The sequence below is a fragment of the Venturia canescens genome, chromosome 8 (assembly GCF_019457755.1).
Source record: "Venturia canescens isolate UGA chromosome 8, ASM1945775v1, whole genome shotgun sequence".
NCBI lineage: Eukaryota > Metazoa > Arthropoda > Insecta > Hymenoptera > Ichneumonidae > Venturia > Venturia canescens.
Window position 1 is genome coordinate 13772247 of NC_057428.1, and position 21746 is coordinate 13793992.

Genomic DNA, 21746 nt, shown 5'->3' on the forward strand with positions numbered 1-21746 from the left:
ACCCAAGCGTTCCGAGCTTTACCCAACGAAATTCTTTCCTTTCGAACGGATATCACGAGCGAAAAAGTAAAATAAAAGCCGCCAACGGCACGATGTCTTGACACATGGAAAGTTTACATAGGTGGCAATTCCACCGACCACCGAGTACATAGATAACGTCACCCGAGCGACCGAAACGATTACATCATCGCGCCAATGCCGCCTGCAACGATAAAAATGTTGTGCAATAGCAACAAATATAAATAACGGCACTAAACTCCGCTTCGAAGGGCCACAGGTGAAAGTATCTGAAATGTGCCAAATCACTTTATTCCCAGATTTCGGATTATTCGTCATCAGCCCCAGAGAAGCTGAGAATTGGACAACCAGGGCGCTCAATTTACATGCTTTTGATCAATGCATTAAGAAATTTTCAGCGACTTCCCACGGGGAAGAAAAAATAGTAAGAATTACCGTGCCGCCACAGTGTTAAGCTTCTGATCGCCCATTTTGGAGGTTTTTACCAAAAACGCTGTAACTTTCGTGTCGTTTACAAATAAAAATTTCTGAACTGAAAATGTTCTGTGCCACGTTGCAGAATTTCGTTCGTGCTTGTACGTAATCGTGAATTTCCATCGAGTTCTCGTTCCACAAAAAATCATTATGGAGGTTCGTAAGAATTAATAAATATTGCGACATAAGGCTCCCGAGGCACCGTAGTAATTTTACCTGGAATTTTCTCTCCGTGCGCTTTTCCTAACGAGCGATCGATTGGTCAAGGGAATTCTCAATCGAGTGCCATTAACCGTTGTGATTCGGAGACTTTAGGTAAAAAAAAATGGAGAAAAATCGACATCGATGAACACAAACCGCGTAAGGACGTTCGAGAAGATAAATTATGAGGAGAATCATGCAGAATTATGCGAAAGTTGGCCGTGTGGTCAGAGGACAATTGTGCGATCATCGTTGTGCATTCCTTCTCTCGAAGCGATTATTCGCCTTGACCATTCTGCGCGCGAAGCCCGACAATTGTCCCAATAAAATGGTTGACTCACGCCCATTGCCGGTTTTTCTCTGCTTAGTTTTTTGAATACACATTGTTTGATCAGCTCTCGGAGTTGGTCGCGAGCAGTCGCGCCGTTTTTGGCAAGACACGCTGCGTACCCGCGAGTGCGAAAGAGCAAAGCTTTTGCTCGCAGGAAGCGTCATTCTTCAGCAAATATTTGCCACGCGTTTCGGCATCAAATGAATCGTCGTCGTATTTTACCAGCCGAGAATGAGGCAAACATCCTTTCGAGAAATCTGACTAATGTGACTAACGTAATGAAGAGCGGTTTTGGATTCTTCGCTCGAATCAGAATCCGCGCGGTATCATCCGTCATAACGTTTTCCCTATCGAAGTTCATTGTTCATTCTCCATCCGAATAAAATCTGCCACTTTTACGCTTGACTCGTACCAATCATTTCGTTTCACGTGCTCTTTCCTTTTTTTATCCGATTACGCAACAGAAATTTTGCTTTCGGCATCAACTTTTTGGCGAATTGACGCGCCGATTTCTCGACGAATCGCAAGTGTTATTTTAACTACGGTTTGTGCGTGTAACGAGCCGTGTCTCAAAACTATTTAAGAGCACTAAAACGCAAGCGCTTTTCTATTGTACGAATGAAAGGGCGACTTCCTCCTCGTTGAATTAGCGCAGAGCGCGCGCACAATGATCGTAGAGCCATTTTGTCATCACGGTCATTCAACGACTCTGCCCCCCCGCGCTTCCCTCCGGCACCATCTTTTTCTTTTCCTCTCGCAATGCCCTTTCCCGTGACAATGGAACATTTTCAACGCGACTAGCGGAAACTATTAATTAAACTACCGGAGTCCCTCCGCGTGATGTGCAAACACATTAACGCTTGGCCGTTAATAGTCGGTCTATTTTATTATTATAAAATGAAGAGGCGGTTGCACAATCTTTTTGATTTTGCCAGGGAGATCGTAATTATGCGATAGGAAACTTCTCCTTCCCCGTTCTCTGTTTTACTGTCTTCGTCACTGCAGAAACATCATTAATCGAATTGGAAACAACGATCATTGGCGCATCTGATGTTCGATGGATTCCGGGGTCACGACATCCGGAAATTCATGGCTCTTTCGAAGATGATTTTATTGTTGCCGACTGGCATCATTATTAGTTTTTTTTTTTAAATAGTAATTCATTCGGTGCATTTCGGTGGCTCTCGCGGTGGATCTTTTTGTCGTTTGCAAAATCATAAATTTCGCGTCACTCTCGTAACGCTCGTAAATTTGAAAATTTCAATAGCTTATTGATTTGTCCCACTCGGGATAAGCACATCAAAACGGAAATAAACGAATTGGATTTAAAACTAAAAAAACTATAATGGCTGATAGGAAAGAATGACAACCTTCAATAGAAAGTAAAATTCTCCTTTACAGAGCAACAATCAAAGCAACATTGACGTGTGGCATTAAATTATGGGAAACTGCCAGCACCAAATCTGACATAGAAATATTACAAAGATTCCAATCGAAAACTCTTAGAATAAAACTCTTAAAAGACTCAAAAAGCATCCAAATGTACTGGCTCGCAAACTTCTCGGTCGAACCAATGAAATAAAAAGACCGAAACGTATAAAGCCTTTCGACCTGATTAATCAAGTAAACCAATAATATAAAGAAAAAGATCATCGAGCACAAATGCAATCATCACTAGATGAAATACCGCAGTGGGTCATCCATTCTAAACCATAAAATAAAATCGACAAATTCAATCGCACAGCACAATTCTTGAACGTTCCCAACGGAAAAGATTGTAATTTATGATATTGTAAAAAAAAAAAAAACAAATAATCATGTTAATCACTTGACAAAATTAATTGTCTTAGCGGTAGCTGGACGTTAGAAAAGATTTGGTTTTCTTCGATGTTCGTATCTTGTAACTACATCGTGTCAGTGTGGGGCGATGAAAAAAAGATATCGTTTAGTTAAACGAGCCAAGTTTTCGTATGATTAATGACGCGAGCTTCCTGAAACCCGAAACTCGGGGTCAAGCAAAGTTCGAAATACACAGATCTCCAATCGGACGAGTCTCATTCAAATTTATACGTATAGAGGAACGAAGTACAACCGTCAGTCCGTGATTTCGAGTCAATAGTTAATGGGGTGAGTGGAAAAAGCTAATGAGAATGAAAAAAAAATAAAAATTTCAATTTACTCGTTTAAAATTCGAGTCAACTGAGCACTCAATTTTTTTTCGACACCATTTTTCTGCTCAGCATGAAAATTAATTATTGAAAATGTAAATAAAAAAATATTGTTCATTAAAAGAATCAGGAAAAAGCAAGAATGTATTTGATTTTTCAAACTCGAAAAATCCGATATTTTGAATCGTCTTAACGCAAGAAAAAATTATCGGGCAGAAGTTTAGTGGGAGAGTTTTCCGGAGATTTTTGGTAGACTTGAAATATGCCGTTGGATTCATCTCGATGGGTCAATGAATCGGATCAAAATGGTGCTAGATCGTGCATTATTCAAAGACTTCTTCATCTGTCATCCTCGATCGTCGATTCAGTGACGAGAAAGTTTAAATTACCTGAAGATGCGTCGTCGGTACAGCAGGTCACGGAAAACGATAAATAAAAAATCGAGTGTCGATTTCCTCGTCTACAACGGTACAACGGCTTTGGCCTAGAGCAGTCTTGCTGACAATCCTTTGATACTTCGAACTCCATCGAACGATCTAAGCTTCTGTGTGTATACTGTTGAGAATTGAGTGACCAGTTAGTCGGGTTACGTTTATGGTCGCGTCTGGCTCGGAGCAGTCACTCGTGCAATAGTTTTATTACTCCGTACAATAGTCGAACCTGGGAAAAATGCTGGCAGCTCATATTTCATCATAAAAGAAATAATTTTTCTTGAAATTAACTGAATAAATAAATGAAATTTTGATTAAGAATTACTAAAATCACCGATAATTCTATCAAATTGGATGTCGTCTACTTCGTTTCTTGAATTCAATAACCGAATTGAAAAAAAAATGATGAAAAAGAAAAAAGTGGAGGGTTTCAAATGAGAAAATGAATGAAAATTCGGTTAAATATAACGAAAATCATTAACATTTTTATGAGACGTAAATTCATGACTCAAAGTACATCATGCCCGAAGGATCGTATTTTATGGGCGTCTAATCAATTTTCACTTCCTAATTAAAGACTTTAAATTAATGTCAGAGCTATTAATTCGATGTAAATAAATTTTTTCAGCTTATTTTCTGGCGAATGAAATTACAAGCCATTAATTAATCGAGGATCCATCACCGACTGAACCTGAAATTTCATTCGTCCCTGGCAAAAATACCATAGTTTTTTATGTAACAAATCGCATTGAAGAGTGCAAAGAGAAAACACAAGAGAAATGGATCAAGAAAAATGTATTAATAAAAAGACAGAAGGCTATGACAGGAATGGTCCGAGCCAAGAGAAACAAAATGCCAAAATAAGCAAATGTGAATTTCTTTCAATCTTTAACGTAACATACCTTTATTACTAGTAAGACAATCGTCTCGAATTTTTTCTCAAACCTTCATTTTTCACTTTATTGTTATTGCGTAAGTTTTTCATAAACTTTGTAAGAAGCGTTCATTCGTTATATGGAAAGATAAACGATTTTTTACGCACAGTCTTTATAATCCTGTGTATATTTTTCTTCATATTTAAACACGTTTATCTCAACGACCGATAAGACGAAGCCTTTAAAATTTGATATGCGTGTCAGTCGACTGCCCATTTAAGCTCCGTGTAAATTTCACGACTTTATTAATAAAATAGTTTCGTGCATGAGCTACCTTAACAATCTCTAAATTGACACACGATCAATTTGAGAAGAATGAGGAAATTGAAGCTGCTCACAAATTCAGAGCGCGTTTGTAATTGATGCTTTCAGAGATTTTTTTTTTCTCATGTGACACCGATCTCAAAACGGAGCGTACAGATAACTGGATAATGAAGAATGATTGAGATAATTATTGATTGGCGAGTGAAATAATGGAGAGTTAAATATTGACGATGGAAGAAATGTGCTCATAACTTTAGTAGGAGTATTAATTACCGATGCAAATGAAGTACGTGATGTTGCAATTAAAGTTAACCATAAGTAAGCGACCTTAAGTGATACACGCTGGTGACATCACATGCGAAGATATAAGCATCGTGAAAATGAGTGGTCAAGAGAATCATCGTTGTGCTCACACACACACACGGTTTTTCTACTTACGTAACCAATTGTCGAAGTTCCAGGTCTCCGTACTCGGGGAGTTTGACATTATGAATGCAGCCGTCATTGTTGCAAGTCCGCATAAAAGAGATGCGATTCAATTGACAAATTGAGCGTATACTTTCGCTCACGCTCAGTGTGACTCAGAATAATTTGACGAGCAATTATACGAGCTTCGCAGTTGTATTCCGCGAACGAAACAATTTCATTCGGTCCTTTCTTCGGATCAAGGCTAAAAGTGGATGACCAGGCAACCTCTTTTTTTAGCGATACTCTGAAAAGTTGGGAGAAGAAAATGAAGCGATGAAATATTTTTTGAAAACAAGATTCGTTCACATATCCGTGCGCCGGTTTGTTCGTTACTGTTGAACGAAAACCTTTCAATTGGGCCAATTCCAACGATCAAATATTTAATTACATGAAATCTGGGCCCCGGGCTCCGGGTCTTCGGACTCGGAATATCGAGTTTCGTCTTAGGGCGCGCTCCATTAGGATATCCAAACCGGTAAAGTAATCCGTTTAACGCTGCGATACTTTCTCCCAGGATTTGTTTTCCCCTCGCCTCATCGTGGCCGTCACGCGATCTGCATAATTGCGCGCGCTCGGATATGCCGATTGGTTCATTGCAGTTTCCAGTTGTTTCCTCAAGCATGTTCCAGCCGCGTGTGCTACGAAGGGTTCGGGAGCCGTGTCCGAGGTTTCTTTTTCGAGTCAAATTTTTAGACGTTTGGCCCCCTATTTACAGCGTTCTGTAAAAAGTATCCCGTGACAGATTTATGGATCTCGTTTCTTCGAGCAGACTAAACAGTTACTTATTACGAAAGAGAAGAAAAAAGTCGAGAAATCCTTCGATACTGAAGCCGTAAAAAGGCGGCGTAGGTACTCGACACCTTTTTTCAGGAGCATTGTATTCGTTACAACGACGAAGGGTTACCGCGCTATTTTCTCGTCCACGTGCCACTGGGAATATTTCAGTGTCACAAATGCTCTCCATTGAGACTAAAATACATATACAGAGGGTCCTCAAAACCGCATGAAACGATTCTGGAGAAATAGTTTCCAGCGTCTTTTCCCTCTGAGCAGCAAGTTTCGACGAGATATTCATTGGCGAATCTGAGTCTCGGGAATCACGATCTCCCCGCTCTCACCCTCGCCACGCCCAGCACGTTTTTCCGCCTATCACCGCATCCGATTGGTCCTTGTTAATCGATTGATTATTTCGAGAAGGGTGCGTGGGAGAGGAGAATCTCTGAGGACTTTTCTCTCTGGAATTTCGTGATCCACCGATTCTCTACGGCTAGGAGACCCGACATTGGGGACAACCCTGTACATAAGGAGTTTTCTTCAATAAATTCTATTCACGACCACCGGAGCGGTTCGCTCTTGTGTATTTGACCGACTTGTACGGCAAGAGGGGGAGGCCCTTTCGAGCATCTCTGAAAGCGCTGGACGCTGCGGCGTATAGACCGGAGTGACTCATCAATTGAAGCAATAATTCAGCCGTGACAATAAAATGCTCGCGGATGATTCGAACCACGCCGAGTTGTATTTTACTCGCTGTTTTCTTGTTTTTCTTTCAATTCATATGCCTCGCTCTTTCGCTCTTTCTTAGCGAGTTGCTCACACGACGCGTGCACATCAGTGACGCGGAATGGAGAATATCAATGACACCGGCTTTCACAATAGATTCAAGAATTCCACGGTCGTTTCAATTTAGCATTGAAACATTCCTCGCCAACTTATGCCAGAGGAAACCAACGTGAATAGCCGCAAGAAAACGCTTCCTCGCTCGTGCCTCTTCTCCGAAAACATAAAACCCGAAGGCACTGCTGCTACAACAAATCTCGTAATCTTTCGGCCCCCCTTCAGCTCAGTTTCCTCAAACTCTAACATACGACCGAGATAACCGACACCTTTCTTCCAGAATTCAATGCGACGATTGCCTCATGGATTCGGTCCGGGGAATCGGAAAATCGAGTTCACGAGAAACTAATCAGCATTTCATTCAAGAAACGTAGCTCGAGCTAGCAGAGAATTTTGAAAAAAGTGTGATTTTCTTTTCATATCATTAATCAAGGGCTCTTCGTGTCCTAATTATTGGCCGAATTAAAAAACTTTCGTCTGCTTTAGGTTTTCCAAAAATTCAAGCTAGCAGAGAGCTTCGTGAAAAAAAATTGTATCCCCTATCACGTTGATTTTCATGAAAATCAACTATCTCCATCAATCCATACAACCAGGACGTAAAAACGGTGTTTTCCCTTTCGACATGACTCTTCGAGCCTCGGAGATCGATAACGAAGTCATAAAACACGTGTCCGTTACCGGCCGCAACATCGGAAATGAATTGTTCGAGTTAACGATCGATGAATAATAGAGAGAAATCAATTATAATTACAAAGCCATAGATCGATCGAATTGAAAGGGAAGAAGCAATCGGTTGAGGTCATCCGAATGGTCGATTCTGTCGATTATTTCGTGATTAACAACTCAGAATTACATTATCGAAGAGTCAGCTTTTTAATTGGCCATTAATCATCGCTCCATCTCTTCTACAATCAATTTCCAATGATTCAACGATCACGGTTTTGCGAAATTTCGAAAAAATTTGTTCCCCGATCCGACGATGACAATATTTCGAGCTCGAGCCATTCGTTTCTGCGAAATTTCGAGGCGAATAAACATTCGCAGTTTCCTGTCGGAATGCGATTGAGAAGAAAAAGACAAATGATATTTCGGATGCATATCTGTTTCTCGGTGGCCAAGCGCAGAGTGTTCTTTTTTCCTTTTTACCTTCCTAGAATCATTGTCCCCAAAGAAGGCATCGTATTAGATCCCCCATGCGGTACGTGGATGGGGTTAAATGGATACGTGACCGGTTAGCACGAACAGTTTTTCCAGGCAGGTTCATTGTTCGCGGATTGTAGAGAACGATGTAAGACTTGCATATGAACCGGTAGCTTCTCGTCCGTGGACTCGTACGCACCTCTTCGCAGCACTCGCGGTGAAACAAAAAATATTACCGAGCTACTACCACTCGTCCAACGTAACCGTTTATAATTATAAACGTCTCATTTATTCTCCATTCATCGCATACCGTTTTTACCGTTTTCATTTTTTTGTTGCCCTTTCTCTCTCTCTCTCTTTCGCTCTCAATGGGCAATTAATCTTGTATCACCTTGAGGAGAGTTCGATGAGTTGAAACAATCACAGCATCCATTCCCCATGAGGAATTGACCATTAGGCAGGAATAAATGTTCTAATGAATCGTAATCGTGAATAATTTCGTGGCGATAACCTCCGGGAATGCTCATTCTTCGTTTACGGTCGTTTTATGGACTCGCAGTAAAGTTCTTGGCTTCGTAAACCTGATTTCGGGCTAAGCCAGCGGACCGAATTTCAGAAAAATCGTCTTCGTCAAAGTTATTCGCGGAGAACCAGAATTTTCATGTGATTTTTCATAAACGATTAAAATATTTAACTCCTCGTGAATTTCCGTAATTTCTCATGGTCTTCACTGAAAACGGAATTTTGTTGATCCAACAAAATTCATTCGGTCTAAATTTATAAACTTTCAAATTGACAGATCTTTTGTCGTATTTTGAGAAAATGGCTCGAAAAAACATTTGACTAAGCTTTTGTACCTGCTCCAAATATTCCGATTTAAATTATTCGTGCTATTGAAACTACAAAAAGGTTGTTGCTAACGAAAGCATATTTTGTCACGTACACACTGATTTTTCTTAGAAAGCAAAAATATTCATTCGCATTCTCAGAGACAAGCAGAATGTTTCGTCGTTGTACAATGCTTCGTAAAAAACAGATACTTTTTGTCTGAACAGCAGAACGAAACTGTCAAAAAGTTCGGAACAGTTAATTAACTGATTGATTTTTTTTGTCAATTATTCAGCATAACAGAAAAATGAATTTCAAATCGCATTTACTTCAATGAAATATTTCATATCGTAGAATCATACGCAATAATCAATTTGTCCGTCTTATCATAAAATATGTTACAACGTAAACGAAACTTCGTCGCGCGAACGACGTCTTCCAATAATTTTCACTGTTGACTGAAAACGGAATTTTGTTAATCCAACAAAATTCATTTGGTCAACAACTTATTTAGTTGTACAAGTGTCTAGATCTTTGGTCGTATCTTGCGAAAATGACTCGAAAAAACATTTTGTTGAATAAGAACGATAATTATTAGCTTCGTATAAAAACAGAGATGAAATGCTCGGATCAGGTCGGTTACATTTTCCATGTTTTGAACTGGAGTCGGAACTCTTGCAAGTTCCAAGTTAGCTCACACTCGTTTGGCACTTTGCCAATTCCCATCTCTCGTCATTTTTTAGTTATTCCCTTTGGGACGTATCCCTCGGGCGTTCGCCCAGTTATTTTCGCACATGTAAGCCGCCTCAATAATAGATCATTCGGAACAACTATTTTTGCGGTTGACCATTGATCCTCGATTTTAATTCGAAATATTGCTAGATCAAAGGAACACACGTTTCGGGAAATGGTTTCTTAATCTCTGAACGAGCCCGATTCATTCTGTTTTATAATCGCTGCTGATGCTCGATCGAGCACTTATTCCAACGAGCTGAACGATCGGCGCTCCAAAATCTCGTCGCAGATTGCTCTTTGAAACAAAGGGACGAATGTAGTTCTATGGAAATTGGCATGACTCAGAGGAAACCTTCTCCCCTCGCCATTTCGTAGATGTTGGAGCAAAAGGAGGAAAAACGGCGGGTCGAGGGAAGATAATCTTGGATACGATTCCTTCTAATGCCGAAAGCATTTGTTTCACTTGAGAATCGAGAATGCGAGCGAGGGTTCGAAATAATTTTTAAAGATCTAGATAAAATGAAAGTTGTCAATGATGAAGCTCGAGGAGATCCATCCGTCCTCATTTTCATTGCGCCGAAGGAGAGAAACGTTGGAGTAAACGACGAAAGAAAGCCTGCGAGTCAAAATGCCCATACACGAATGCGGGGTCGCGGCCATTCCGTGTTCTTCGATGTTTATCCTCGCAGGAACAGAAGTTGTCGCATTCCCCATTCGCGCTCCCATTCGAAACGCGATACAGTACAAGAATTAAGCGGCTGCTCCGCGAAGCTGCGTTTCAGTCCAAGTGCACATCGAAGAAAATAAGAAAAAATGAGAGCGAGCGAATAAAGAGCGAACTGCACGGAAGGTTTTAGGGTGTGTTGCGTCTCGTTCGGGTCGATTCGGTCAATGGCACTCCCACAGTCTGCGATTCGCTCTCGTTATTCTTACGCTCGCGAGCGATCATTACGCGTACGTCTTTTTCGCTATGCCCAACGCCCACGCTCAAGTGCCAAAGAACAAGAATGAAGAAGGTACGGAGACCGGACGAAGGACGCAAAAGGCTCTAAATACTAAAAAACTATACGGGTCGTCCCAAAATCTCGCAAGCCCCGCCGGATCGTTGGTTTGTTAAATCCCGAAGAGGAAACTCCCAAAAACTTGACCTTTCGGCGCGGCCAATCGGCCGATGGTCGGCACGGCAGAAATGCGTTCGACGATTCGCTACCGCAGATCGATCGATGCTCGATCAAAGCTAGGTGACGGAGGACTTTGCTCCTTAAAATTTGACGGTCCCCCGAGCCCTCGAAGCGCCGCCACGACTTTTGGGACTCTCTGTATACGAGCAGCCCGCGAGAAAATACAACGAAACGCACGTCTCGCCTTACGACGAGGCTGCACGACGAGAAGCTTCGGGAATAAGAGTGCGCGTCCAGCCTGGCAATAATAACCCTTAACGCGTGAGAGAATGCGAGACATGACGTCATCTCCTCTCTCTCTCTCTTTCTCTTCCCCTCCCCTCGCTTCTTTCTTTCTTTTATTCGTCATTCGTCACACCGTACATCAACCCGTTTCTGGCTTAAGGGCGTAGTGGAAGAGATCCGAAGCAGCAACGAGTGAGGAGCTCGGAGCCTTTTTCTTCTCAGTTTCATCGATCTTACAGCTTTTGTGTACGCTCTTTGTACATGCGCACACACACACACAGGAACATGCCCGAGCGGGAGGAGCATGAGAAATATTTCAGATTGATGACCTAATGCTCCGCCACGCGAGAGACGTTTGTATATAAGAGAAAACCCGACGCCCAACTTCCTCCCCCAAATGTCCTCGTGACAAGATGCATTGACGTGCGCGCATATACACGAGCTTTCACACATACGAGCATACTCGGACGTAAACTCAATTGAATCCCAACGAGGATGATAATGCGCTGAGGAAAGATTCGATCGATTACTTTCAAGGACGTCTCTGTACGCAGCACTCTTAAAAAATAAGATCGCCCATATGGGTTTTGTTCTCGCTTCTTCCCCGCATGGAGCGCCGTCACAGTGGATCGATCGTAGGAAATGAAGAACTTGGATTGCGACGCCAAACTTCCTACGGCTTTCGGTATAAAATCGAAATGCCAATTATTTGGTAAAAACGCTGATGAAACCGCTCCCACGGAGGTTTCGAGTGATATTTCGAGTGATCGCGATAGGAATGAGTAGGAGAGCTTTTGAGAACGCGCGTCAGCTGAGGATGCGTCATTGGACTATTAAGGGGGGGCCTGCTTTAAAAAGTCGAAAAAATCCATATGAATATATGAACCTTCCATATGCACCTTGGAAACCCGAAAAATAATTGCGAATTCTAAAGAAGAATTCCTTCAACGTCCTGTAAATATGGAACGACGCAATTTTTTCGCGTTTTTATACGTTCGCGTGGAAGGAGAATACATGAAAATGGAAAGCAAAATTTGGAATTTTCGTTCCAGACGATATTTACGATCTGCACATTCTGCGGAGCTGAGAAACTTCGACGATCAGACCCGGCGCATAAACCACGTAAAAATGAGTGTTTCTAACACGAAAAAAATGTCTTTGTACTATGAAATATCCTTGAAACTACACCGAAAAGCTTGCTACGGTGAGTTACTTCCGTCCGCCCCCTTAAAACATTGCTGAAAATCGATTTTTGGACTTTCCAGAGAGCAGGACCCCTCCTCAAATGAACAGCGAAGTGTTTTCCTGTTTAAGTGAGATTTATGCGTGCTCGGGGACTCGAATGACTTTCCAGCGCGTTATTCATCGTGAATATTCCTTGTGAGGTATTGATCTTGATAGAATGTAAAAAATACTGTTCCGGGAGGTTGAAGCCTCGATAAAAAGCAATACTTAAATCAATCCTCCGTCGTCGTAAAATCGAGCGTCTAGGTTTTCCAACACGGCGGTTGTACCTCCTGGAAAAGAGTTTAAGGAGTTCGCTCCTATAAATCAGCGACCGTTTGACGCGCGCCAAAGAAAAGTACTGCCAGGACGGTGCATAAATTGCCTCAGTCCTTTATTTTGATTATTATGCTTTTTACAGCCAGCAGCATAATCTGCGCGTGAGCATTCGTTAAAAATACAAAAATACATAATAATCTCCCGGAGCCTCGTTCCGTCGACGGGGGGGAGGTTTCAAAGTCGTAAAGTTTGGACTCCACAAGATGATAGGCTTATCGTTCTAATCCTGCGAAAACGAATATATTTTCTCTACAATCGTGCTGGTGCGTGGAGCAGCCGCTTTTTAACGCAGCAGCGAATATCACGTTTCTCACTTTTTCGAATCGTCCCGCGACTCTGCTCAGAAGAAAATGAAATTTCGACTGTGTACTCTCTGGAAATAGAAACTCCCTGCATTCCGACCATGCAAAATCTATTCCCCGCCCTTTTTCCCTTCTCCCGCTGATCCGCGGATGCTCTCCGGCTTTTTATTCGCTCCGTGTCTCTCTCGCCAACATTCCCAATTGCATATTGTAATAAACGCTTGACGAATCGCTACGCACAGGATCCTAATTTACGTGTACGTGCTGCTAATCCTCTTGATTAAGTCACACGAGTGAATACACGCTTGGAAAAGAACGTTCCCCGCCGAACGGCTCATGCCGTGTGGTCTTATATGTGCGACATCGCGGTCATATGTTTTTTCGGTTACGGTGACACGTAGCTGACATCATACACCTCTAAATACACGAACGTGCATCTTATTCGAAATAGATTTGCGGTACTGGTAGGAGCGCGAATAAATAGCGAATGGAAAAGAACGAGGGTCCGTTATAAATGGCCAATTCGGCGGGACTTTTAAGGAGAAATGGGTGACGCGACGCATCCGCAATCCGTTTTTTATTCTCCTACTTTTTCTTTTTTTTTTATTTCTCTCTTCGCAACGCTTCGATATGTCGCATCATTATTTTTGCATTATGGCGATCGCTCGATGACTTCATATGTTTACATTCATATTCTTAGTCAGTATCCGCCATTCGCGGCATTGCGAACACGTACAGAAGCGAGCAATGTCGTCGTCCTTCCGCGTACATGAGGCGCACCAGACTTTTCAAACGCGCCCCGCGCGATTAAACTTTCGTTGCACCTCTACTATTTTCAGACACTCGACACTCGCGGCTTCGGCCGCTTCTTCTTTCCCCGAATAACCGAAATATCCCGACGACGATTCTCTTGCAATTATTATCGCGATACGATTCGTTCTCATTGATTGACTCGTTCCCGCCAGTCTCCGATCGTCATTCAACTATTTTCGTCCGATTAATCTTCGTCTCTGCTTACTTCAATTCATTTGAAGAATCAGAGGATTTTTACTGGCTGTGGATAATGTCGTAACGGATTCTGCGTTCGAAGAATCGTTCACTATCAACGGGAAATGAATGGCGGTGTGAAGAGATTAAAAATTTGACATTTTTGAGCAGATTTAAACCGGTATTCGGCTTTTTTCTTCATTCGAATTTATTGAGAATTTCGTCGGTAAAATCTTTCGATCTATGAAAAGTATCAGAATTGTTTTATTCGAAAAATCAACGATTCGATGAATTATGGAGAGAAAGAGAATCGACATGAAAACTGACATTCTTTCAAGGAAGCTCACGCGAGTCTAATGGACATCGAAAATTCCAATTTTTAGAGTTGAAATTTTGAAAAATTCCAGAAATATACAGCGTGCATCTATTCCCGGAATTATTATGAAACAAAAAATTCACGTGTTTTGAAGGGTTTTACGCAGGCTCTTATGGCAGGCGCACTTCCTGTGCGGCCACTTGGATTTAAGGAGTTTCGGCACAGGCGATACAACGTTGCCATGCTAAACCATGCTAAAAACATAAAAAATTTCAAAAAGTTCAGAATTTTATAAAATTTCGTCAACATATTCTTTAGTGCCAAATTTGACAATACACATTTTTAAAGATTTTTCTTCTACACAGTTATCGAGTAATTGATCACTAAAGTTCACGTGTGTATAAACATAGCGTTTATTCCGGGCATAAGAAATCTGCTTTAATGCGTAATTACTCGATAACTAAGTAGGAGAAAATTTTGAAAAAATTTGTCTTTTCGCACTTGATGTTGAAGAACATTTCACCAAATTTCATCAATTTCTTAATATTTAGACTTCTGTACCGAAACTCCTTAATGAAATAAGATCCTCCCAACTTTAAAGAGCCAAAAACGAGAACGAGTAAATATAATGTTTTTAGATACCAATGATGTCTTGAGAAACCCCTTGTTACCGGTGAAAATGACTTGGGAATGGAAAAAGAAAAACACTTATTCGAGGTTAACGAGTATTGTGGACATAAACGGTGGAAGATTTGACAACACCATGAGCCAGCTGGTTTAAAATATAGATCTGCATACGCATATAAATAGAAAAATGGCTGTTGTTACATTTTGCTTAATGATTTTATTTACGAAAGCATTTTGACCGCTATAATTATATTGAGAATTGATCAATCTCAACCAATAAGTTACACATTATTTTAATAATTACGAGAATAAATTCGAATCGTTTCTTTGATCATGAAAAGAGCAAAAAAGTGCAGCTGCTTTTTAGAATCACGACGAAATATCGAGGACTTTTTTGGACGGGCACTCCACTTGAAAAATTGATCGATATTATGCACAAATTTCGTGTAAAAAAAGGTCGATTTCAACGTAAAAATTCCCGTCCTTAAAAGGTTAAGTAGATTCAAATCGGTTTTAGCCGCCAGGTGTTTTTGCTTTGAATTAATTAGGAATTTTGTCCAAGGTTTTTTCAGTTCGTAGAAAATATGTGAATGGCCTTTTCATTCGACAAATTACTAATAAACCGGTTGATGCGAACAGTTAAAAAAATTGAAAATTAAAAAGCAGATTAAAATCAGTATCGATCCGAAGTTTTTACGATTGCATGCATGGGAGGAGGAACCCGATCTCGTGACACATTCTATCCCTACTAGGGCAGTCTCGTTACGTATGCCGGTCGTAAGAATAGAATAACGAATACATTTCTGGGTGTGCCCGCGGATGTAACTACTAAAAGACGAACCTTCTGCCAATTTCTTACGCCTTGCACACAACCTGAAAAATCGTGTACGTCGTCGCGATCCCTCGGTGGAATTTATACGTTCCTACATGCGATCAAAACACGCTCGTTTCAGATTTTACTTTGCAGAGCATTTTTCCTCGTGCGAATCGTCGTTTCCACTCCTCGAACTCGCGTATTCATAGCACTTTTTATAACGGCTGTTAAAAATCATTTTCATCATCGACAAAAATCATAAAATTATGAATTTTCCATTTCGCTTCCCTCCTCACCGGATGAATCTGTCACTGTTCGCGAGCAATCGAAATATTTGTCAAGCCGCAGTCGCACTGCACAAGTACGAACATCACGGAAGACGATAAAAACGAAATTTATTATCGTCATATTCAATCGTCTACAAAGGCGCAGAAAATTACAATTTTTGTACTTTTTCATTGTTCACCAAACGTATTTATACAATTTTGATCTTTAAAGAAAGTGAATTTGGTTTTTTATTTTTAGATTGGCAATATAGGAAAAACAAAAGAAAATTGAAATGAGTTTTTTTTAGTTAGTTTTCTCTTCTTGTTCATTTTTTGCGTGTGTGTGTGTTTTGTGAAACTCGAAAGAAGAGCTTTCTGTATTAAACGTGGCGAAATGAAATAAAACAACATTCTTGTTTCTGATTCCTTCGATTTATACTCGATTACAAAGGTCGTCAATCCCATTAAAATTAATATTGTCGAGATAATGAAAATTATCTAATTCTGCGCGACTGATCAAGATACTGAATTTTATTCGTTTGTGTAAACGATTGTTGAGTCCAAACACATCCAACCAATATTGGCTTGATTTTCTTATTCGTTCATGACCTAAATCGTATCGCTAATTCTGTTTATTTTACCAAACCGGGTGAAAGAAACTCTCGAAAAATTCGACGATTCTTCAAAGCGTATTGAGGGTAAAACAGTAACCAGCATTCTTCAACACCATGAAAAGAAAAAAATGTCAGTATATCCTCTAAAGAAGCGTCTTTAATATCGTTTAAAATGCGCGTAAAAACATAAATTTTCACAGAATTTAGTCTTCCGCGACATAAATTTGCATCGATGTACACAAACGACAATAATTCGTTTCCCTTTAAGAGAAATCGGCTGAAAAGCGACAAATTTACTGTACCATATGTTGCTGTCGATGTTCTTGTTTCGTGAAATGTAGAGAGGAGAAGAACAATCTGCCAAATGTAGGGCAAGAATTCGGTAAATATTGAACGATTTTCTCGAACAAATAAATCCATCAAATTTTCTAGCGACGTCCAAGGAACTAATAGATGGATGGCTCTATTCCTGTACGAATATAAAGGGTAGTGGGCGAGGCGAGAGCCAAGGGGTCGTGGCCAGTTCGTGCAAGCTCGTGGGTGCAGTGACTGTCGGTTTATGATGAGAACAGTGGCGCCCTCGATCGTCCGTTACATCCGGAATGGACCGTTGCTAAGGGCACCCATAAAAAATATTCCCCGGCTCATGGAAAGCTCAAACTATGCGCTCCGAGACTAAGAGGGATGCCTGCACGTAGCCGGACTACCATTAACCTAAATTCCCCAACCGTCAATCCTCGGCTAATCACACGTCTCGCACTCGCCGCGTTTAAACGCTTCCGAAGACGCGCGGCGACTCTTTTTTTCTTCCCGGTTCGACATGTGCTCGATCGATTGATAACGAATTCAAAGATGTACCAGAAACGATATTGAATCGCGCGAACCTATCAATTTTATCAATAAATTCCATCAAAATCTTCGGAATAGTTGATAAAAATTGAGCGAAACACTCAGACTGCTCAGATCTTTAGAAAATTTTAGTCTGATACTTCGAATATGTATACTATCGAGAAATGCAATAAAAAAATCGATTTTTTGACAATTCTAATTAGGGTGGAGACCCCTTAAGAGCTCTGAATTGAAGAATTTTTGGTGATAATTATAAATTTCACACCGATCGATAAAAATTAGTAAAAACGTAATTTCGTAACTCCAACAATGAGATTATGAAAAATACTGGAAATTGAAATTTCCAAATTGCTTCCTCAAGATGTTCAAGATGCTCAGAGCTTACTCTATGAGGTGCTATATTTTTCATTTTGGCTTTAAGCATTGCTCTAAAAGCTTGAGAAAGCAATTTGTTACTTTTAATTTTTTTTTTAAATAAAATTCTAACTTATTTATCGACTTTTAACTTGTCCAAATTAATTTACAAAAATTCAAACGGATTTTTCGAAAAACTCATATTTTCGTGAAATTCCAAAAATCATAAAATTTAAACCGTTCAACCGATATTTCCCAAATTCAATACCAACCTTCCTATTATAAAAATCTATTTATAAAAAAAAAATTAGCAATCTTAAAATTTCCGGAAGTTGGAGCGTCGACACCCTTTTTTCAAAATTTCAAAACGTCGTAGGATTCGTATTTTTTTTTCAAATTCTGGCAAATTTATCAGAGAATGAAGAGCTTGTTCACATCTACGCAAAACGGTAGCTCTGTATCTCAAATCGTTTTCGAGTTATAAACGTTTGAATTTTGCAGTGCCATAACGTACACACATACGCACATCGGGACATTTTTACACATATGATTTATTTATGGATGTTTTTGGACATTTTGAGCACATTGACATTGAAAACTGGAAAAAAAAAATGTTCATCGTCACAAGCAAAATCGATAGAAAATTATTAGACGAAGTAAAAATGTCTCGTTTGTTTAAGGAGTTTCGGTACAGAAGTCAAAATATTAAGAAATTGATCAAATTTGGTGATAATGTTTTTCAACATCAAGTGCGAAAACTCAAATTTTTTCAAAATTTTCTTCTACTTAGTTATCGAGTAATTATGCATTAAAGCAGATTTCTCATGCCCGGAATGTATACCTATATATATGGAAACGCTATGCTTATACACGTAAACTTTAGTGATCAATTACTCGATAACTGTGTAGAAGAAAAATCTTAAAAAATTTGTGTCGTCAAATTTGGCACTAAAGAATATGTTCACCAAATTTTATAAAATTCTGAACTTTTTGAATTTTTGAATTTTTTTAGCATGGATTAGCATGGCAACATTGTATCGCCTGTACCGAAACTCCTTAAGGATTTTTTCTGCCCATAAACCTAGCGTAAGGGAAGCCGTTTTTTATGTTACTCCGATTCCATCTAGCGAGAGTCGTTCAAAAAGAATGAAAAGCTGATTTGAATGAGGTTACATCGAGAATGATTGTTTGAGATGCAATTTAGATAAGCTTATGAAACTGCACCCAACGACAACAACATAATTATCGGGAGTTACGAAATGTCATATCGATCTCCGAAGATATGAAAGTGGATCGAAGAGCGTTGGGAGGTGGAGATGAAGTAGCGAGTAGCACCCTGCTTCTTGGCGGGAAGAAACGTTCGGCTGACCCACATTGCGAGGGGAGTGGTCATGCGCCACGAGCCCAAAGGCACTAAACAATGGATCATTCGCAGGGAGATGATCGCGAAAAGGAAAATAAAAAGGGAGGAAAAAACGATACGTAGAAATTAACGGTTCATCGTCACGCAAGGCTCGCTGTTTTATTCGAGTTTTAGCGTTGTCATCCCCCTTCAGGATCGTTTTCGTTGCTCTCGTCTCATCCCTCTCTTTCGAGTCTCCCTCATTTTCGAGCGAACAAAACTCTCGGTAGGATTATCAGCTCGAATATAAACTCGCCCTATTTACTCTCTAATCACAAAACTGATTGTGTGCCTTTGTAATACACCGAGGCGTGGCAAAATCGCCTCGTTTCAAATTGCTCTTCAATTCATTGAAAATCAGCCAGTCTCCGCCTCCCAAACTCCCAACGCCCCGAATATTTACTCCTTCAATTACCACGATTACATCCTGACCTCGAAATATATTTATCTCAATAAATCGTCCTCGAGGCGCCGTCGGACAGCGGTTCATAACGCTTCCGGCACACAAACTGTGACGGGACTAGAGCTCGTCATTACTCCAATATCACGTCGTTCATTTTACCTTTATTTTTACTCATTTCATCACTTTTTTTTAAATCCAATTGAAGATCGTCTCGTTTAAGCTCCAATTGAGTCGTCATTTTTTTAAATTTTTTGCAGCTCATTGTATGCCGAACAAGAATGCAAAGGACGACGATTATGCAGGCGACGGGGAGTACGACGAGGACGCAACGATCGGTAACGACGATGATGATCCGAGCCAGCCAGCTGATGCTGGGCCCACTGGCCCCATACACGTTAGATCCAGAAATTCGACCTTCAAAGTCCGGCCTGGCGACACCGTTGAATTTCCTTGCCTTGTCGATAACGCAGGTACACGTCAATCTTATAATATATTTTTATTTTTATAATAAAACTCATCGAAACTCAATTGCTAACTCCAAAAAGTCATTTTTCCAGTCATTTTGTCAGCGTTCGCATCTTTGCAACCATTTTGTACAGTGGTCAATTTAAAGTAGTTGACACACGAAACTATTTTCTTAAGAAAGTCTTGAAATTTACACAGAGCTTAAATGGGTAATCGACCGAGACGTGTATCAAATTTTAAAGGGTTCGTCTTATTGGTTATTGAAATAAACGTGTTCAAATGTGAAGAAAAATACACAGGGGTTTAGAGACTATGCGTAAAAAATTGTTTATCTTTCCATATAACGAATGAACGCTTATTACGAAGTTTATGAAAAAATACACGATAACAATGAAGTTATTAGTGAAGGTTTGCGAAAAAATTCGAGACGATTCTCTTATAAGTAATAAAGATATATCGCCTTAAAGATTGAACGAAATTGGTAATGAGCACTCGTAGAACCTCGCATTTGCTTATTTTGGGATTTTGTTTCTTTTTGGCTTGGTCCATTCCTGCGTCATAGCCTTCGGTCTTTTTATTCATACTTTTTTGTTGATCCATCTCCCTTTGCGTTCTCTAATGCGATTGTTTACATAAAAACTATAGTTTCTTCGCCAGGGACGAATGAAATTTGGGGTTCAGTCAGTGATGGATCCCCGATTAATTAATGGCTTGTAATTTCATTCGCCAAAAGATGAGTTGAAAAAAATTGAGTATTCGGTATTTTGAACTCCAACAGCACAACAAAGTCGTTTTCCAGTTATTTACTCAGCAATGTCCCAGGCAATTTATTGCGATAAATTAAAAAATATTGCGAAAACACAATTTCATCATATTTATTATTTTTCTGAATCTCCTAACGTGGATGAATTTGGATCGAGTAACGAAATTTCTGAATTCTAGACAGCAGAAAATCCCGCAGTCACACGACATCGAATTGTCGTTTTTCATTGATTTTTCCCGTCCTTTTCACAGGTGACACAGTAATCAGCTGGTCTCGCGATACCGAATTACTATTCGTCGGCGATGACCCTGTGAACAACGACAACCACCGATTCAGTCATGCTCCAAACTCGAGTCTTGTACTCCGTAACGTCGAAGAAAAAGATGCCGAGTACGTGTATCGTTGCCAGATCCTCGTCCAGCCGCCGATCGAAATTTCTCACAAACTGCAAGTGGTCGATCAACCGCGCGAACCCTCGAACGTTGTTCACGTTACCCCTTCGAGGCACATCGAAGTTACCGAAGGCTTCAACACGACTTTTGGCTGCGTCACGAACATCGAACCGAAACCCCACATAATCTGGTCGCACAAGGTAAAATCCCATCTTCGAGGCTCCAAAAATTCAACCATTTTCGTCGTTTTCGTGATTCCAAATAATTTCAACCAATTGCTCTACGGTTGGGTAAAAAATTGATAAAATAATAAAAACTGAAGGAAACCCTCGGCCGTGTCTCCAAAATATTTTTTTCTCCTTTGTTCCTTACGAATAAAACGTTTGTGTTCCTTGAACAGGGCCAACGGCTCCACAACGGCGAAGAAATCGGAGCAGGCGGCAATAACATAACGATTAAAAAAGCGACAAGACACCACGCCGGACTGTATCAGTGTCTGGTTGACAACGGTTCCGAGAAGTTGCCGCACGATGCGATCGAAGTCATTGTCAAACGTAAGAGTGTTGAGGGGAGCAAGAGCGATGAAAAGCGGAGGGAACGTCCATTGGATTTCGCC

The 21746-nt window shown here is 40.4% G+C and overlaps 1 protein-coding gene across 1 annotated transcript in view; it reads left to right on the plus strand.

Moving 5' to 3' along the window:
- The window catches only part of LOC122414610 (protein amalgam-like), a 62406-nt gene that overhangs the window by 36056 nt on the left and 4604 nt on the right, over positions 1-21746 (plus strand). Inside the window, exons 2-4 of the mRNA XM_043426037.1 lie at positions 19768-19980; positions 20990-21330; positions 21531-21684. Coding sequence (XP_043281972.1) covers positions 19768-19980; positions 20990-21330; positions 21531-21684 — 708 coding nt within the window. The remainder of the gene's footprint in view (positions 1-19767; positions 19981-20989; positions 21331-21530; positions 21685-21746) is intronic.